Raw genomic sequence first — 20426 nt, forward strand, 5'->3', positions numbered from 1 at the left:
ACCACCGCCATTTTTGGTATCAAGCTTTTCCAAGAATCAAAAAGTAATCACACATCACCTTTCAAATGCCACTGTCATGACAGTTAACTTTGATGTTCAGGATAGCCTTAAGTTACTATTTCCAGAGGCAAAAGATTACTCTTAATCTAAACAAAAATCAGAGAAATTGTACATCACAATGTTTACTAACAAGATGTCTGGCTTTTATAACAGACATTTGGGTGACATTTATATAATAATGCATGTTCACATGTAGGAAAAAGGACTTTAATTCTCTCCAGTAGATGTGAAAAGAAAAAAAAAAAAAAAACTAGAGACCTCCGAGATTGGAACTGTTTTACACATACATGTAAACATTGTATCAGGTGTTTAAAAGACCATATGCAAATATAATAGTCCAGTTTAGGCATGTTCTTCAGACAGCTTCTGAGCTTTAGCAATAACTTCTTCAACAGGACCAACCATGTAAAAAGCCTGTTCTGGTAGATGGTCATATTCACCTACAATGACACAATTTGAATAGGACAATTGTTGAAAGAAAGTTAAAAAGATAATTATGAAGACTGTGAGGTAGTAGATTCCCAAAGTTTACTGTGGGTTTTTTAAAAGTGCAAGTGTTTACAAGATCCAATATGTTTTCTACACTTGTAAGAGGTGTTCAGCTTTGTTTCACTTTAAAAATTAGCTCTTATTTGCAACTCAAGCATTAACATTGTGGTAATGCACAGAAAGCAAACAAAAGTGAACACAGTATTTTTATGGGCCAGATTAAGTGATATGTAAACAGCACAGCAGCAAAAAGTTTCTTAAATAAATAAATAAATAAATAAATAAATAAATACACACACTGAAGCATCTTACCCTTAGTTATCAAGGCCATCCTTAATATACAAAAAAGTAAGCTGTTAGAAGCCACCCTGCAACATACCTACTCCTCCACCAGATATTCACACCTACTTTTATCACAAACACAGTACATTGCAGACTACACATCACAACCTTAACTCTGCCCCCTTTCTGCACACCCCTTTTTTCCAATGGTTTTCCCCCTCTCCAACACTAGTAATTCATGTTTGGTGTAGCAGTTGGTTGTGTTGTGAGAGGACAGTTTGGTAAAGGGGTGTTAGCAGAAGGGCAGTTAAGGGGGTGATTGAAGGGTAACATCCCTACGAGGATAGAGATACGGTTGCAGCACATGGTTTGCTACTTATTATAGTGGCAGTAACAGTAAGGTGTGTGCCCAAGAGTGCGGGAATAGAGGGCTTTTGTGGATTTGTCTCAAGTATGCTGTTATAAAGAACGCTATCTGCTTCCAAACAAGTTTTGTGTTTTTATTTCCTAGATTTTTTAAATGCTTAAATGGGGGTGTAAATGGGCCTGTATAGAGGTGGGAAGGCAACAGCTGCATGGGAAACCCTTATCCTACAACAGATCTGACAGAAAAGGGCAGCTCCCAGATAAGATTTTATTTGCACTCAGCCACTTCACCACCTCCCTTTCAGTCAGGCCTGCATGCATGTGGCCCCCATTAATCAGGCTTGCATAAGCTTTTAGCTATTATACATCTCATAACTACGAGCCATCATCCAACCACCTCCCAACCAAGTTTTGTATTTGACAGTTCAATGAATATTGTTCATTAACGACTAGCAGGATTGCCCAGGAAAAGTTTTCCAGCACAGATTTCAAAGACTTCCTATTAAACTCATGAAGGGAAAACACAAATGGACAGTATACATAGCAAATTCAAAGGGCATAAAACCCTGAATCCCTCCCCCCTACACCGAGTGACTGGCCATTTATGCCTCATTTTAGAATACAACCCTAAGGAATCATTAGCACTCTGTGCTGGAAAGCTGTACTACTACAACTTCCCACAACACTGATTGGCTATGTGATCACTGGGGTGCAAGTAGCACTTTTAGGGTCAGTAATTACTCTAGTGAAATTGGAAATAATCATCTAGGGCAGAGGTTCTCAAACTGTGGTCCGCGAGCTCCAATCAGGTGGTCTGCGGATAGTTCCCTCCAAGGTGCGTGCCTGGGCAGCCACACACAAGAGAATGAAGGGCCACTCGCCTAATAAGTGGAGCCGTGCAGGTGTGGCTCCACTAATTAGGTGCCTGGACCCTGGAGAAGATGCACATGTAAGGTGAGGTGGTGGCCTTGGAGGTAATAGTGTGTGTGGGGGGGGAATTTGGGACATGCAGGGCTGCTACAGCCAGAGAGAAAGAGGCGACTTTCCCCAGCTCAAGGGCTGCCGGGGAGAGACCCCCCATCCTTCCCATCCCGGGGACTGCCACAGCAGGGAAGAGAGGGCACATCCATCGTATTAGAAAGGTAAGATTACTGATATTAAAATGTGAGTTGTGTGCTTTTATTTGTAAAAGAAAAAAAAGTTTAAGATTTTTTTTTTTTTAAATCTAGCTTTTATCCAAAGCGCTTTACAATAGTTAGCTAACAGTACAAACAACATTTGGAAAGATCATTAAGTGGTCCGCCGAGACCCGCAGCAATTTTCAAATGGTCTGTGAAAAAAAAAAAAGTTTGAGAATCACTGATCTAGGGTAATAAATATACTCTTAAGTGGTGGGTTTGTAGGACACCTTTCCCTCTAATTTCGTTAGCAACAATATAAAGCCACATTTCAAACAGCATAGTTTAGATTTTAGAATACTGTCCAGTTCTAAGGGTTAAGAGGAAGGAGACTGGTCCCAAAGCTACTAAGAAGAGGGACTGAACTACTGAAGTGTCCTGCCCATCCTTATCTGACAAACACCAAATCCTGCTCCCTTGTCTTCCTACCTCTCCCTGGATCATGCAGCAGGGACCAGCTTGGACTAGCAAGTGGCACAGTGCCTAGAGTCACGATGAAGGCATTTGCAGAGGATCAGTGAAGAGGGTACCCAGGCAATGACTCTCAGAAACAGCTTGGGCTGGTGCAAGCGGGGGCCAGAGAGGTTCAGTACTTCTGACAATGGAGTGAAAGGGGAAGAAATCTGGGAGCCAAGTTGGATTTCAATCCCTTTCGGTTTTATAAAGCTGTTCTTGAGAACTAAATGCTTAAAAACATTAGATGTTGCACATCATGCTCCACACTGGCATGGCTGAATCATTGCCTAGTGCTGCACCCATCCATTTCCATATCCACCTGTTCTCCCCACATCTTATACTTAGACTGTAAGCTCTTGGGGGAGGGAACCTTCTTTATGTTTGTACAGTGCTCAGCACAATAAGGCTGTGGCCCTTAGGCCCTACCCCAATACATATGTGAAACTAACACCCCTATTTTACTAAAGCAGTAACATTTGGTGATGCATTCAAGCATATGGTAGTCTGCAGAAGTGAGAGTCAAACATTAAAGGAAACTGACAGCCTCCAGAATACAGCTCTGAAACTGGGGGAAGTCAGCCAAGTGAAAATATATTAGTTTACCAGATAAAATGCTCTTGAATCCCTTGATTGTTTCCTTCAAAGGCACCAATTTTCCAGCATGACCAGTGAAGACTTCAGCAACCTGGAAAGGCTGAGACAAAAACCTCTGGATTTTTCGAGCCCGGCCTACAATTAGTTTGTCTTCCTCAGACAATTCATCCATCCCCAAAATAGCAATAATATCTTGAAGGGATTTGTAATCCTATTATGGAGAAAGAAAACTACTCAAATTAAATAATCTTGTGATACAATGTGTAGATACATTAATACTGCAATTAAATAATCTTGTGATACAATGTGTAGATACATTAATACTGCAACGTATTCAAAAGACCAGATATCAAAGTTGAATTTCACTTAACACTTAGTTAACTCCAGTTTGAATGAAATTCATGGGGGGAAAATGTAATTAACAAGATACCTGAAGAATCTTCTGTACACCACGAGCCACATCATAATGCTCTCGGCCAACAATGTTAGGGTCCATGATACGTGAAGTAGAATCCAGAGGGTCCACTGCTGGATAGATACCCAGTTCAGCAATGGCACGGGATAATACTGTAGTAGCATCTAAATGTGCAAAAGTAGTAGCTGGAGCAGGATCAGTCAAGTCATCAGCTGGTACGTAGATAGCCTGAAATAAGCCATTTTGAAAATCAATATACAAGACCATAGTAAAAAAAACCTAATACTTGTTAAGCCTCATAATATACCTACTATTAACTGCCACCTTCGCTTTCTACTCATGAAGCTAAGCAGTGAACCCTTTACTGATGATATAAAGACACCTGTTTAACACCATACCTGTACTGATGTAATTGATCCCTTTTTAGTAGTAGTTATTCTTTCCTGCATTGTTCCCATGTCAGTAGCCAATGTTGGCTGATACCCTACTGCAGAGGGGATACGACCCAGCAGTGCAGACACCTGAAGATCAAAAGAGAAGATAATGTAGCAAGTTAAAGAACTCTTGTAGTTCATTTTCTCAGATACATCAAAGGTTCTTAAACTGCGCCGTTTAAAGTGTTAGTAAGCATACGGGGCGCAATGCTAAGTAGAGTGGGAAGACTGTCAACAGTTATCAGGTCTGCTCTAAGCCTTTACACTCAGCCACCAAATAGAAAGAGTGGAGACAAAATCAGGATGGTACCCCATTTCATTCTTCTAGTCTTCTTGTCTCAGCAAGAAGGAAAGTTGGAACTGTTGTCTTCTTTCACTTCAGCAGTCAGGTTTATTGTTCCTTGGCTACAGACGACAATCCAGGAGCACAGTGTGCATTCACAAGGGCAGAGCAGGAAAGAGGAAGTAGGGAGAGAGAGGGTATGATCAAGAGTTGGTGAATTTTGGAGGCACAAGAGCCAGAGAGCTATTATAGAGGATTAGGGGAAGGCAGAAGAGAACTATGTGCCCACAAAGAAAATAAAAGAAAGATAGCAAGAGTGACATAAGGATACATCTCCTTTTCTTTACACTTCCTTCAAACACGCAAAGGGCCAGCCATTCTGGGCATTAGACACCGACATCCCCACCCCTTAGCAGGGTTGTTGCAATTTTCCCTAACCTGAGGAGATCCACGTAAAAAAAAAAAAAACCCACTAGTAAGAAAACCCAAGAACCCCCAAGGTTTACGAGAAACATACTACATACAATATGTGATTCACTTTATGAGCATATTTATTCTGTGAACAGAAAGGCATAGGTAGTGCAAAATTAAAAGCTTGTAGTCCAGCATGCAGAATAAAGAGTGTGCATCGTACTAACTGTTACACTTACAATGCTTTTGTATCTACTTTTAGATATATACTTAACTTATTTAGCTAATTTTCCTATGTCACTCAAGTAGTTTTAATGGAGCTTGAAAGTGAGACCCAGTAAGGCCAGCTGGAGCTTCTACACCTCCCAATAAAAAAAATTAGACCAGTTAAGGAAGGATACAACACACCTGCAGTAGAACTATGGCCTTCAGAAGCAGAGGCTTGCTCCATGGGCACCATTTCATTTCTTGTCTACCCAGGAGCAACAAGATCACCAAACTGCATACACCTTTCACTACTCCAGCCATTATGCATTGCCACAATGGGACCAGCTGAGTGCCTATGTTGAGTAGAGGATCTATTCCTTCTTCAGTTTCTCCCCTACCAAACCCAGCACCCTCCCCACCAGCAGTTCACCCAGTCATACATTGAACTGGAGCCAGAGCAATGGTGCTGTCAGGGCAGCCTATAATTGCCCCACCTCCAGAAGCCATGCTACTCACCAGCACTAAGCCATGTTTTGCTCTTCCCATTTTGGGTTCTAACAGAAATTTGTCACCACTTTGCCACCCCTTCTCCACCCCCCCCCCTTACTCAGACCCTCAATTGCTCTCTTAATTGCTTCTATAGTGTGTCCTCCATGCTTTTCAGCAAGGTCTTATTACTAGCAAACCAAAAATACAAAAGTTGCAGCTTCCAAGAAAGAAGGGGCCTTGCAGGAAGAAAGCTTCTAGAAAAAAACTGAACTCAAGAGAAAACTTAGGTTTAGGGGGTTTTGTATTATTTTAAGTTAATAAAGGTAAACCCTGGGAAGTGAAGGTTGGGCAGGTTTATGGCTTTATTCTGTTTAAGTCAAGGTAAGAACTACACCAGCTTACAGTTACTCTGTGGATATTGCTACGCCCACTCTAAAGTTGGCTTGGGCCTGGATCCTATGCTTCTGAAGAGCAATTTAATTGTTTGACTTTGGAATATACCAAGTGGCCCACACCTGAAGGAAGTCATAGGGAGGATACACCTAAAGGCTTTATTCTTCCCCTTGAAAATTTTAGGGTTTTGTACATACTTAAGAAAATATCTAGGCCACTTTTTTCCAAGACTTCACTGGCATATACAAATATGTAGAGTTCCCACCTCTCAAGCAAGAGACTGAATTTTTGCTTAAAATTGGTGTTTGATTGGTTTTCATAATTCTTTTTTGGGACAAGGGGTACAATAAGAGGTTCAAGTTTCAGAGCTCTAAGAGTAGTTTTTAGATTCTCAGGTAAGTATTGTAATGGAACTTTTTATTATGAGTACTAACCTCTGAACCAGCCTGGGTAAATCTGAAAATATTGTCTATAAATAGAAGTACATCCTGTCCTTCTTGATCACGGAAATATTCAGCAACTGTCAAACCAGTCAGGGCTACTCTGGCACGGGCACCTGGAGGCTCATTCATTTGACCATACACAAGTGAAACCTGGAATTTAATTTATTACAGAAATAAAGTTAGGCTACTACATTTTCTACAGATAATCAACACTATATAATGAGATGTATTATATTCAACACCCACATGCCTTGGACCAATTGTGGAGGCAAAGTCCAAGGACCAGATGACAATGGCACATGTGTTGTGTAATTTTTTTTTTTTTAAGTAACAAAAGACCTTTATTAATGTAAGTATTTTTTCCCTAAAAGTATGAACACTAAATGAAGCTTTACAGACTGAACTTTCACCCTGATCTAATAAGTTAGTACGCCACTAAAGCAGCAAGGGTGATTGATTGAAGGTCCACTATTAGAATCTGCAGACCTTCCTAACTGGAAGAACATGAAAATTAGCATGTATATACAAATCAAATTGCCAAATCTCACATACAGAAAGTGTTTTTTTCTTGGAAAAATTGTATTAAAATAGTATGTTGCCAAACAATCCACTGTAATGTACAACAAACAATGGTGTGTGTGTTTTGTTTTGCTTTGATACTCACACCCTTTGAAAGTTACCTTGGAAGTGGCATCCTTCAGGTTGATGACACCAGATTCAATCATTTCATTATACAAGTCATTACCCTCTCGTGTACGCTCCCCTACACCAGCGAAGACAGAGTAGCCACCATGGGCTTTAGCAACATTGTTAATAAGTTCCATAATTAGTACAGTTTTTCCTACACCAGCACCACCAAAGAGCCCTGAAACAACAATTTTTGTCAATACAGTTGAGTTTTCAGTTTGAGATCATGGTCAATGAATGTGATTACATCCAGCTACAATACTTCACTATTATCCCTCAAAATGCCTGTTACCAGTGTAGGAATATTAAGCTAACTCTAGAACAAAACAAACCAATCTAAAATTTGCTGCTGTTAGCAGCATCCATTTTCAACAGCAAGTTTGTTCTAGTGAGGAAGATTAAACACTTTCTAGTAAGCACACAGATTTAGGAAACTGAATAAGACTAAAATTTTAAAGTTTATATAAAGCAAACTTGCAACTGCACACTTTTTAAGTCTTCCTCAAATTGAAGTACAGAATGTTTTATGTACAGTACTTGTTGCAAAAATTTACAGTATATCTATTTGCTTCAGAAGAGAAACTTACCAATTTTACCTCCTTTGGCATATGGAGCCAATAAATCTACAACCTTAATACCAGTCACAAGGATTTCTTGCTCAACGCTCATATCTTGGAATTCAGGAGCTTCAGCATGAATAGATGCAAACCTGTAAAGAAGATCTTTAACTATTTTACATATTTTTGTCTTTACTATCAAAGTTTCAAGAAAAATTTGTTTTTAGAGATACTGAATAAGGTGGTTATATTAGTGGTCCCTAGCCAGAAATCAAGTTTACATCTAGGTAAAGTTTAGAAGACATGCCATCAGTTAAAATTACAAATTAGAAGTGTGTAATTCAAAAACTCTACTGGATATACCAATTGTGACACAGAGACCCCTTGGCAAAGGATCCCGTTCTTTGCAAACAGCTTACTCCAGAATTGACAAATTCACTAAATCAAACACACATCTTGCAGGTTATTTATCCATAAAGAGTAATATATCTAAGAAAGCTCATAATTTGTCAAGATTCATAATTGTTGTGACAGGTATGTACAGGTAATATTTAAGGAATAATGTATTTATACTGAAAGTATGCTTTATAGACTTGAAGTAGAAATTAGTCACCAGGAGATAATGTGTCTTGGTGATGGCTCATTCAGGCAAGGAGAATTTGCCATGCTGCCCTCTTTAGCGAGTGATGCAATGCAAGGTTCAACTGTTCAACCTTGCGCAATACTAAGGTTTTCAATGGAAAACCATCAGAAGCAATGACAAAAATCAAAACAACGTCAAGGTACAAAAGAAACTTGATAGACAGGGTGAATCCCTATCTTGTAAATAGAAAAGGCAACACAACAAGATGCCGGAAACGGACTATCACCATTCACTAAAGAAACCCTTTGTGGAACAGGGGTGTTTTCATGAATATTTGGATCCTGGTTCTTGTGAAGCCAGCCCTCTGCAACAGACTGAACTTTGGAGTTGGGGGGAAATCTATGTTATAACATAGGAAAAGTAACTACCGGTATTGATAAGCATAGACCTAGGCTCACGTTTTATTATTTTGTTTTGCATTGCAGCCATCTGTTTCCGCTACACACTCTTGTATCTAGAGAAATCTTTACTTGGTCTTAAAAAACAAACAAACACTGATTTTATTTTATCCTAAGTGCTGTGTGGTTTACAGTAAAACTGGTAAACTGGGTTGGGTGCAAAGGATCTGGAATTTTTGTGAGTAGCCAAATGTCCCAAGCTGGATATCACAAGGAAATGATTCAAAGGAACTCAGGGATTTGGGGTGCACCTAGAGTTAATCTGCAAGGCAAATTTAGGGCTGGCATAGCCCAGAGGGGAGTGCTTGAGCAGATGAAAGGCTGGTGGAGTCAAGGAGACAACACCCAGCTACCACAAGACAGACTCCCTCTCACTGGAGACAAGGGGGTAAAACAAGGTGATTCACAGTCCTGAGTTCCTCGAGAACCATCACAGCAATATATTGACCTTTTAAGATACTTCTGAAAAGTCCACTGTTCTGGTCTCAGAAAAATGATACTGTTTACTAATACTCTGATGGGTTTTTGCATTAACTATTCACAAGGCGGTCACGCCAGTTTTGTGAACACTGCAGGACATAATCTCAAATGATCTCAGTTTAAGTACTGATTTATCACAATTAAAATTCCCTTCCTCATCTTTATTGGGCATACACTGCTTCACCTTTGCAGTTGCAAAGGACACTGCCTGCAGCACAACCAGTGTGATTAGGAAAGCTGGTGCAGTCTTTTATTAGCTGCAGAACCCAGCTCCCCACATGCAGCCGAGCCTGTTGATCCTCCATTGCATAGATCCACTAGCCATTCTCCCCATGCATGAAGGAAACAACTACAGGAGGCATGGAGACACAGACTGGCCATTGCTGCTGCCACCCCTGCAGCCTGGGCCCATGAGGGAAGGGAAATCCCTTCTCCCACTCCAGTTATTGGGGAATTCCCCAGCCTTAAGTGGAGTTACTTGAGCTGTAGACTGTGCTCTAAATTCTGTCCCCAGTAAGTGTTGAAGGAAGCGCAGCTACAAGTTTCCAGGTTTATTTTCTGTTTGCTTGGGAGTGACAGAAAGATGATCTTCCCCTCCACACTCAAGCTGGCAAATACCTGTAATATTTGGGGGACCTCACTGGGTGGTTACAAGTCCAATTTCTTTTGTTGGCAGGATGCTGGACTTTGCTTGTAGTACTCAATTTACTACTATTTAGTACTGTAGACTAGTATTTCTTCAATTGTTTGGGTAATTATTAATGCAGTATCTTATAGTTAAATATAATTTTCTCAACATCCCTGTGAGATGAAGGAATATCATCCCTATTTTACAGATGGAAACTGAGGTACAGAGAGATGAAAGTCAGAAGTGTCCACTAACTTTGGGTGTCTAATTTGAGACACATAGGACTCAATTTTTCCAGAGCACTTAGCATTACATAGCACTTATGTTCAAGGCACAGTTCCCTTGATTTTAAATTCAACAGTGTGCTCACCACTTCTGCAAGTCAGACCGCAAGATCCAATGTCAGGCACGCAGAAAATAAAGAATTAGTGACCATTTGTGAAAAGATTTATTAAATTGCTTGACTAGTATCACACAGGTAGGGATAGAATCCAAATCTCCAGGGCAGCATTAAACTGCCTTAGCCATCAGATCATCCTTTCCTCTCTATCACTGCACACTTCTGCAACAATTGAAGCAGGAGATACTGCAGTCTGGTCTCTCACTACACAACCTTGATTCATCCCTGAGTAGGTCCACCTGTACAATGAATGAGGCAGGGGGTCTGTGGAAAAAAATAGTACGGTAGAACCTCAGAGTTACAAAAAACCTCCATTCCCAAGGTGTTCATAACTTGAATGTTCGTAACTCTGAACAAAACATTATGGTTGCTCTTTCAAAACTTACTGAACCTTTGACTTAATACAGCTTTGAAACTTTACTACGCAGAAGAAAAATGCTTTCCCTTTATGTTTTTTGGTAGTTTACATTTAACACAGTACTGTACTGGCTTTTTTTTGGTCTCTGCTGCTGCTTGATTGCATACCTCTGGTTCCAAATGAGGTGTGTGGTTGACTGGTCAGTTTGTAACTCTGATGTTCTACTGTACGTGGTGATGTAACTAAAGACTATCATAACGCATCTGTACAAGGACATGTGCAAAGATAAGCTTACTTCTAGCATTTCCCAACTTTTGAGTGCTTACCTTGCAATTTTCATAGTGTTAATTTGATGTAGTGTTTTTTTTTAATTATTTAATATCAGTATAGCTTATTCTCCTTCCTATACAGAACTGGTAAACTGCATCCACACTAGGGAGGTCGAACTGCATTAACTATACTGGTATAATAAATATGGTACAACTTTTATGTTTAGACAAGCCTTTAGATTCATGCACCCTCACTACTTCTTTAATGGGTACCTTCAGAACAATATACTAGTAACAGCAATTTCTTCTCTAAATCAACTAAGTTTAAAAATACTCACTGTTTCGTTGCAATAGGCCCTCTTTCATCAATTGGCTCACCAATTACATTCATGATCCTTCCCAGTGTTTCTGGCCCAACTGGAATTTTTATAGGCGCACCTGTGTCCAGAACTCTCTGTCCGCGGGTTAAGCCTTCAGTGCCATCCATGGCAATTGTTCGAACAGTACTTCCACCTACGTGTATAAAATCTAAGTTTGCTCTTTGAACAGAGAAAGTTCACCTTATTGCAGGAGAGCTTCAGAACTTTTAAAGTAGTTACATTTAGAGGTTTCAGAACTGACAGTCAAGTTATGTGGTACAACTGGACACTTCTTCATGCCTCAGCCAACTGAGGTAAAACTTAGTTTTTCTGACTTCAGGTTGGCTTGCCAAAATCAATTACAAGATTCCTACATTGGCAAATCAAGTTTAAATAGAAGCTCCATAGAACATCTTAAGTTATAGTCATATTTTTAAACAGTACTCTACATAACTACATAGTCTTCATTATATTCACACTGAACTATCCAGAGTTACAGAGTATTCTAAGCTTGTTTTAGAGATTGTTTATTTTAAAAATAAATCAATGAACATAAGGTTTTTTTTTTCCTGCAATGATAGTTAATTATCTGCAGAACTCACTGCTCACCACATATTGTGCTCCAGAATCTTAACTTTCATTTTGAATTACGTTAAATGTCTAGCTAGCCCTTATGGTTGTCAAGTTAAGACTGAAAACATGAACTCAGTGTAAACTGTTGAAATGTTGTCCTAAGTTTGCAGATAACATGAAACAGTGTTAGGGAGAGCTGTCTTGCCCAACCATCTCAATCACAGACCAAGAGACCATAGGCAGCGAGTTATATCAGCCAATGGTACCCATGCTCCACCAATGTTCAGAGCACAGGTGCCCAGCTCCACCAAGGTTCGGGCCCTGCCTGCCACCCCCACGGACCTCCCCCGGAGTGTCACTGCACCCTGGGCAGTGGCTGGCTGCCACTCCCCGTGCTGCATTCCCTCACCGGCCGCTGGCTGGCTCCTTTCACACTGTGCCCACCAGCGCCGCTCCACTGCTCAGACTACAAGGGAGTGGGGCGGGCTGAAGTGGCTGCTGCTGCTGCAGTCTGCAGAGGGAGGATGCACACCTGATGTGATGGCAGCCATCCCCCTGGGGCCCTGACCCTTCACCAGTCAGGCCAGGAGGTGACGGGGCGCATCCTCCTCCCCCCGGCGCTGGGCAGCGCGCACACAGCGCTGCAGGGGGCCAGCAGAGAGGGGCCCTAGGAGCACATGCAGTGTGGTGCGGAGTGAGTGTGCTGCCAGCAGCAGGTCCACCAACGGCAATTCTGGGCCCCAGGGCAGATCAATGGGGCCCCTGCCCCCCTCCCTCGGCCGGGATCACAAGCCCCCCCACCTGCAGAAGCCCCGAGAGTCCCCCTCAGCCCCCTCCCCTGCCAGAGGAGCCCCGGGCCGGCCACAGCCCCATCCTACACCTGCCGGGAGGAGCCCCAAAGCAGCTGCGCCGACTCAACCTGCTCTGGGGAAAAGCCACAGCGCCTCTTGATTCAAAGACGCTTTTGATATGCCTCATGCAGGTTCCAGGGTGGCTGAGGCAACAGTATTTGCTACTCTGCTGCCTCAGCCGCCCCGGAACCTGCATGGGACATATCAAAAGCATCTTTGAATCAGCAGACGCTTTTCCCCATAGCAGGCAGAGCTACTGTGGCAGCGGCTAGGGCCCCCAGGCCCTTTTAAATTGCCCAGGCCCCTGGGCAATTGCCCCCTTTACACCCACCCCCGCTCGGCAGGCCTGGCCGATGTGGAGAGGGCTGGGGGGAGTCCTCCTCTGGCCCCAGCCCGCCTGCCTGCACCCCAAACTCATCCCCAGCCCCACCCCAGAGCCCACACCCCCAACCATAGCCCTCACCCCCCCGCAACCTAACTCTCTGCCCCAGCCCTGAGCCCCCTCCTACACCCTGAACCCCTCACCCCCAGCCCCACCCCAGAGCCCTCATCCCTCCCACCCCACATTGTGCAATATAGGGAAACTGTTAAACGCTTACTGTTTCCAGTCCATTATTTATATCGGCTTATAAGGCAGGTGTCAGGGGGTGAGACTTGGACCAATTCTGGGCACCACCAAAAATTATACAAACCTGGCGCCCATGCAAAAGACTCTGTAATTCTGTGGCATCTTGGGGAAAGTAGTAGATGCAATGAATTCACGTTATTTGCAGTGAGGTGCCGGATACCATTTCCTATCTCTCTTGTTCTCCAGCTTTCCCCACAAGAGGGCATTCGCTGGATTACAGTGTACAATCCCTGCAGCATTCCTTGGACCTGGAAAGCATGGGTTCACTGAGCCAGAACTGGAGCCCAGCTTGCTGCCAGGGAGTATGGGGGAGCTAGAGCGTAGGCTGGGCAGCTGAGATGTCTGAAAAACAATGTACCAGTGAGGAGCTGACTGACACCAATTACAAATTCCTCCCTTTCCTGGCACACAAGAGGATGGGAAGAATAGGAAATTCTGAGACAAACATCCAGAACAACATTACAGGAACAGAATCTCAGAGCTGGGCTACCTGGAGCTTATAGAAATAAAATCCTCAGAAATAGATACTGGTGTCTATTTTCAGAGAGGACAGGGAAAGAAATTAAGGATATTTCATGGAGATTAATTACATTAACTATAACAGGAGTACTTGTGGCACCTTAGAGACTAACAAATTTATTAGAGCATAAGCTTTCGTGGGCTACAACCCACTTCTTCGGATGCAACATTAACTATGTAGCAGAATATAGGAGTACTTGCAGCAGAGTTTTGTCCCTTTTTGCCAAGCAAAGCGAGGTCTTACACTCAACTTTATAGCATCTGTCTGTCATGTGATAACTTTAGAACACCACATCCAATCAATTCCAAAATTTCAGGGAATGTTCTAGGCATAAATGGGCAAAAACCTATTTATTTTGGTGAAAATCAGAAAACCTGAAGGTCCCAGGGAGCCCCTTGAATCTAGTTTGAAACTCCTGGGTCTGCTACCACCTCTGCAGTTGCCTACAGATCAAAGAACTGGTTGATGGCAGCCATTAACACCTCCCTACACAACAATACCTCCTCCCCCCATCCCTCCCCCTGAATATCACCTCTCTCCATGGTTCCAAAACAGAGTTCCTGGCATAGGGGACAAACTATATGAAAAGGACAGTGCCCCGACACAGAGAAAGAGAATGGAGCACTCTAGTACTGGGAAAGGGACATGAAAGAGAGCACACAGAGCCCCTGACACGGTGGGGAAGGGACAGTTGCAATGAGTCCCAGAAATACAGGAAGATGGAAGGGTGGCACACAGGAAGCTTTTTGGGGAGAATAAAGAGATGCAAGGAGCTTAGCCTACAGAAGCAACCAAGCATGTAACCCTCTAGTACAGGGGTGGGCAAACTTTTTGGCCTGAGGGGCACATCTGTGTGGGGAAACTGTATGCAGGGCCATGAATGTAGGGCTCGGGCAGGGAGTGCAGGGTGCGGAAGAGGGTCAGGGCAAGGTGTTAAGGTGCAGGAGGGGTGTGGGGTGCAGCAGGGGCCTCATGACAGGGAGTGCAGAGTGCGGGAGGGGGGCTCAGGGCACGGGGTTGAGGTGCAGGAGGGGCGCAGCAGGAGGCAGGGGGCTCAGGGCAGGGGGTTAGGGTGTGGGCTGCAAGAGGGGTTCAGGCTCCAGTCCGGCACCACTTACCTCAAGCGGCTCCAGGATGGCAGCGGTGCGCAGCGGGGCTTGGCAGGCTCCCTGCCTGCTCTGACCCCGCGCCGCTCCCGGAACTGACCAGCATATCCGGCAGTGGCTTTTGGGATTGGGGCAGGCGGCTCTGCCACGCGTTGCCCTCGCCTGCAGGTACCACTCCCAAAGCTCCCATTGGCTGGCAACAGGGAACCACGGCCAATGGGAGCTGCGGGGGGCGGTGCCTGCAGGTGAGGACAACACACAGAGCCCTCTGCCGCCCCAGGGGCCGCAGGGACATGGTGCCAGCTGCTTCCGGGAGTGGCATGGGGACAGGGCAGGCAGGGAGCCTGCCTAAGCCCTGCTGCACCACAGGGCTGGCAATCTGACGGGCCGTAGTTTGCCGTCCCCTGCACTAGTATATAACCAAGACAACATACATCTTCAATGGTCTATGTTGAACAGAAAATTTCAGAAATATTTTGAAGTCTTACACAATTTTTTTCCACTGTTACAACATCATACCAATATGGTTTCACAAGCCCTGAGAAAAGCTAAATATACCTCTAGCTGTGGGGTGAGAAAGGAAGAAACTATCAAGTCACAGAAGCAACGTAGATTCTGAGTTGAGAGAACACTGGTATCTGCCTAGAACAGGAAGCGCCCTATCTGAATCCTCAGGAGTGTTTGGATACTGCTTCGCCATGGGACCAAAGTCATAGGGTCTTTATTTTACCTGCTCCTATTCTTTTAATGTTACTGAGGATATCAGTATAAACGAAAAAGCCATTTGGGTTTTAGCCAAAGGAAGGATTCTCTTGAAAGAAGAATCATTGATCTGAGCCTTTGGAACCTATACCAGAATGGCAAGGAAAGTAAGAAAATTGACTGGCGGGACAAGGTCCATGTTAGAAGGCTGCTCTAAAAAGATTAGTCTAGATCTGGATCTTGCCTCAAGGGTAATGAATGCCAGATCCTAATCATCCACATCTGGACTCCTAGAAGAGAATACTAATTTACATGGCATACATGGGGACCAGAGAGGTTTTTGTGGGGCATAGCCCTGGACAGAAGCAAAGTTCAAAACATTCCTAAGGGCCTTTTCTAGGTAGGTCTGAGAGAAGCCAAAGTGGCTTTGTCCTGTCAGGTCTGGGAAGTTTAGGCCCAAAGGAAAAGAAGAGGAAGCCTACTTGAAGAACCAAGATGGTGCAGATGAAAAAGAGCAGAACCAACACTGACAGAAAACATGTCTCTGCTGAAGCAGGATTTGGGGGAATGATAGGAGTACGCTACATCCAAAGTACACGGAGAATGCTTAAAGGAAGTACAACAATGCATGGTAGAAGGAACCTCAATAGTACAATGTGCAGTAGAACAAGGGTCTTAGGTAGTAAGGAAATCTCTTCAGGGCAGCTTTCAAACTACCCTGGAGTCAATAGTGGTAAAATGAAGCTAGAGAAAATAGCAGGAACAATCGACAATTAGAGACAGACTTACCAAGGTGCTTTACAAGACAGACTTACCAAGGTGCTGAGCAACTTCCAACACCAATCTAGTTTCACGGTCTGACACTTCCAGGGCATTGAGAATTGGAGGAAGGCCTTCATCAAACTGGACATCAACAACAGCACCAATAATTGCAACAATACGCCCTGTTGCAGTACCAGATTTGGCAGACTCTGAAGTCTCAGCCACATAATTTCGCCCTAACAAAAAATAATTACCAGAATCAAAATTAGAGCAATAAGCCTATTAGCTGGAAACATGACCCTCTCTTCATTTTATGTATTTTACTGAAGTAAACCAGATTTAAATTAAAGTACAAATAGGGTGACCAGGCAGCAAGTGTGAAAAATCGGGACAGGAGGCGGGGGGGGGGGGGGGTGATAAAAGCCTATATAGGAAAAAGACCCCAAAATCAGGACTGTCCCTATAAAATCCAGACATCTATCTGGTCACCCTAAGTACAAATGTTACATTTGTTAAAGACTGTAGGAATACAACATAAAAATGTAGCATTCTTCATAATAGAAACCTTTTAGAAGTAGGACTAAGTTAATGTTTTACTATTGGAACTCAGGATTAAAGAAATAAAGTATGCTATTTTACCAGTAGATTACATCATAGGCAGGGAAACCACAAGTACACCCGATTCCTCATTACACATGCAAATCAACAGAAGCAAAATTTAAAAATGGGTGAAGCATTCACCATCTTGCGGAGTGTGCGAGGGCCTCTGCATCAGTGATCAGAAGGCGCATCAAGTTCTAAAACAGCCCTGATAATAAGCGTATGGTTTCTTGCTCTAGAAACCACCAGTGATCTATCAGGTTCAGTATCTAGCCTCTGATAGTGGCCTTCTAATTAATACTTCCAGGGCTTTGGAGTTGTGCTCCAGCTCCAGGCAAAAACCTGCAGCTCCACTGCTCCTTGCTCGAAAGCCCTGAATACTTCAGAAGAAGAAAACCCTTTTGAGCACATTGCACCTAGCTAATTATACAGTGCTCATTGGAAAGGGATTTACTTTTTTTAACACCCATGTTGGACATCTTACAACCAGAAACATGAAAGCAAGCACTGATCTGACAGACACAACACGTGGGTTCTGATCATTTTAAGCCCAGAAATGGAGACTCAGAACAAGGGGGGAAGGGGGAGAAGGGGAAGGAAGAGGAGGATGTTCAGGTTAAAGGCCAATAGAAAGATGAAGGTGGGGAGGGAAAAAAAATCCATATCGCTTCCAACTGAGCTGCTCAGCATGTTTTGCACACTTCACCGAACGCCACCCTCACGCGGCCTAAGGAAGGGAAACATCAAGATGCCCATTGCAGCTCACAGGCTGGGACTGGGGGAGTCAGGGGTGGAGCAGAGAACCCAGATCTCCTGCCTCCCTCCCAGCCCAGCCCCTTCAGCACCGCCAGGCCACGCCCCCAGTCCCTCCCGCCCCGAGCAGCTTCAAGTGGGGCAGGCGCCAAAAAGCCAGCAGAGCTGAGGAGCGCCCGCCCGGTGCACTCGGTGTGGGGTCCCCCTGGGCCCCGGGAGGTGAAGGGGCAGCAGGCTCAGAGCCAGGGGCAAAGCACAACGAAGCAGGGGACCAGCGAGACCAGGAGGCCGTGGGCGCCTGGGACAGACGCAGCGGGAGGGCGCGACCTCCTGGGGCTGACACCTTCCTCCAGCCCTTCCCGGGCGCGGGACCCCCAGACTCACTGTGCGGAAGCACAGCGGAGGCGGCCGCTCCTCCTGCCAGGCAGCCACGATCTGTGGCAAGGAGCTCCCGAGCCCGCAGGACCACCACGCCGCCTAGCCTCGCCCGCCCCAACATGGCTACTCCAACAGTCCCTAGCGCCACCCGCCTCGCGCCTTTCTACTGGCAACGGCCGCGGCTCAGCCGCGTGCGCGCGCCCCCTGGCGCTAACGGGGAGACGGCGCATGCGTAGTGGGAAAGTGTCCCATCGTATCCCAATGCGGCCGTCCTCCCCTCGTGTAAGGGTACGACGCCGGTAGAAACTACATTTCCCAGTATGCAATGCTCCCTCTGAGGCGCGTCCGTGGACTACAGGCTCCAGCATGCAACACTCCATCTTGACAGGGGCTCCTGCTGGAGCAACCTTACTCTATTAAAAGAAGTTTCCAGCGCACTGTACCTCCCTCCCTTCCCGCTGGCCTGCGTGTCCTGCTGCTACGCTGTTAAATAGGGCCCAGACTCGCTTTCAGGGATATGCAATTGAAAAACATCATGACATAAGGATGATGTGGGGTTGCCCTGTCTGTCATTGCACCATGAGGTGCTGCCCGTGTACCAGGCTGTTACCAACAATTCCCTATCCTCTCCCTGGATGGTGCATAATCCCACAAAACAGAACACCCTTTCCCTGCCCCCTGCCCCAAGGCTCTGCCCTTGCCCTGCCCCTTCTCTGAGGCCCCCCCTTCTGCTCACTCCATTCCCCCCTCCCTACGTCACTCGGTCTCCCCCACGCACACTCACTTTCACCAGGCAGGGAGTGAGGGTGTGGGAGGGCAGAGGGGGGCCAGAAATGAAGGGTTCAGGGTGTGGGAGGGGACTCCGGGCTGAGGCAGGGGGTGCAGGAGGGGGTGAGGGCTCTGGCCAGGGGTGCAGGGGCTGGGGTGGGGCTGGGGATGAGGGGTTTGGGTTGCAGGAAGGGGCTCAGGGCTGGGGCAGGGGTTAGGGTGCAGGAGAGGATGTGGAGGGTGGGCTCCGGAAGGAAGTTTGGGTGCGGAAGGAGGCTCAGAGCTAGGGCAAGGGGTTGGGGTGTGGGGGTATGTGGGGTGCGGGCTCCAGGAGGAAGTTTGGGTTCAGAGGGGGCTCAGGGCTGGGGCAGGGAGTTGAGGGGCAGAAGGGGGTGTGGGGTGCAGGCTCTGAGAGGGAGTTAGGGTGCAGGAAGGGGTTCCAACCTGGGGTAGGAGGTGGAGTTTCAGGGTGCAGGCTTCAGCTGGGCGGCACTTACCTCAGGCAGCTCCTGGAAGCGACCAGCATGTCCGCTGCTAGGTGGAGGAGCCAGGGGGCTTTCTGCGCACTGCCCATGCCCACAGGCATCATCCCCGCAGCTCCCATTGGCTGAGGTTCCCAGCCAATAGGAGCTGCGGAGCTGGCATTCGGGTAGCGCACAGAGCCCCCGTGGCTGCTCCTGCGCCTAGGAGCTGGACGTGCCGGCCACTTCCGGGAGCCACTCGGAGCCAGGGCAGGCAGGGAGCCTCCCTTAGTCCTGCTGCGCCACCGACCACACTTTTAATGGCCCAGTCAGCAGTGCTGACCGGAGCGGCCAGGTTTCCTTTTCGACTGGGCATTCCAGTCGAAAACCGGATGCCCAGCAACTCTAATCGTGCAGTGAGTGCTCACCTTTCTTCTTTCAATCCATAGAAAGTCAGGATTCCTGGTCTTGATAAGTCAGATTCAGGAGTGACTCTTGTATAATTTTCAGGGCTCCCACCACAACCAGCTGAACCAAAAACAAGGAGAGAAAAAAAGGTTGTCCAATAAGCAGCGCAAAAAGCTCAGCAGTGTGGTGCACCCTGAAAGTTGGCACCCATAGCAACAATCCTGCTCGCCTGTCCCTAGAACCAACTCTGGTCAGATAAACCCACTTTAGTGACAACTCTGGCACTGACTTCTAATCTCATCAAAAAAAGATATAAAGTTAGTTTGACAGGACCTATTTTCCATAAACCCATGTTAATTGGCATTAATTATATTACCCTCTTTTAATTCTGTATTAATCAAGTCCCATATCAGCTGCTCCATTATCTTGGATGGGTAGTGCCAATGGTTTTAAACATGAATTGTCATGTATACATGGCCATCCTCACCAGAAGATGAAACAGCTTCATTTGGAATCCCTATTGATCCAATAAAACTGGCAGAAACTTCTGTCTCCCACCATCGCAATCACTGCTACCAGTTAACAGAGATGCTTCTAGATAAAATATGCACTGTACTTCTCAACCTCTTCATACTGA

General features: G+C 45.3%; 1 protein-coding gene across 1 annotated transcript; it reads right to left on the reverse strand.

Moving 5' to 3' along the window:
• Nucleotides 1-402: 402 nt before the first annotated feature.
• LOC135885700 (ATP synthase subunit beta, mitochondrial-like) lies at nucleotides 403-18294 on the reverse strand. The gene is made up of 10 exons (XM_065413594.1): nucleotides 18159-18294; nucleotides 16475-16657; nucleotides 11259-11433; nucleotides 7775-7896; nucleotides 7181-7365; nucleotides 6492-6650; nucleotides 4239-4361; nucleotides 3856-4068; nucleotides 3435-3636; nucleotides 403-500 (listed from the first exon to the last, which is right to left on the reverse strand). Exons 1-10 carry the CDS (start codon nucleotides 18271-18273, stop codon nucleotides 403-405), a joined length of 1575 nt encoding a protein of 524 aa, XP_065269666.1. The 5' UTR covers nucleotides 18274-18294.
• Between the last annotated feature and the right edge of the window lie 2132 nt (nucleotides 18295-20426).

This window comes from Emys orbicularis, chromosome 11, assembly GCF_028017835.1.
Source record: "Emys orbicularis isolate rEmyOrb1 chromosome 11, rEmyOrb1.hap1, whole genome shotgun sequence".
In the NCBI taxonomy this organism is placed as follows: domain Eukaryota; kingdom Metazoa; phylum Chordata; order Testudines; family Emydidae; genus Emys; species Emys orbicularis.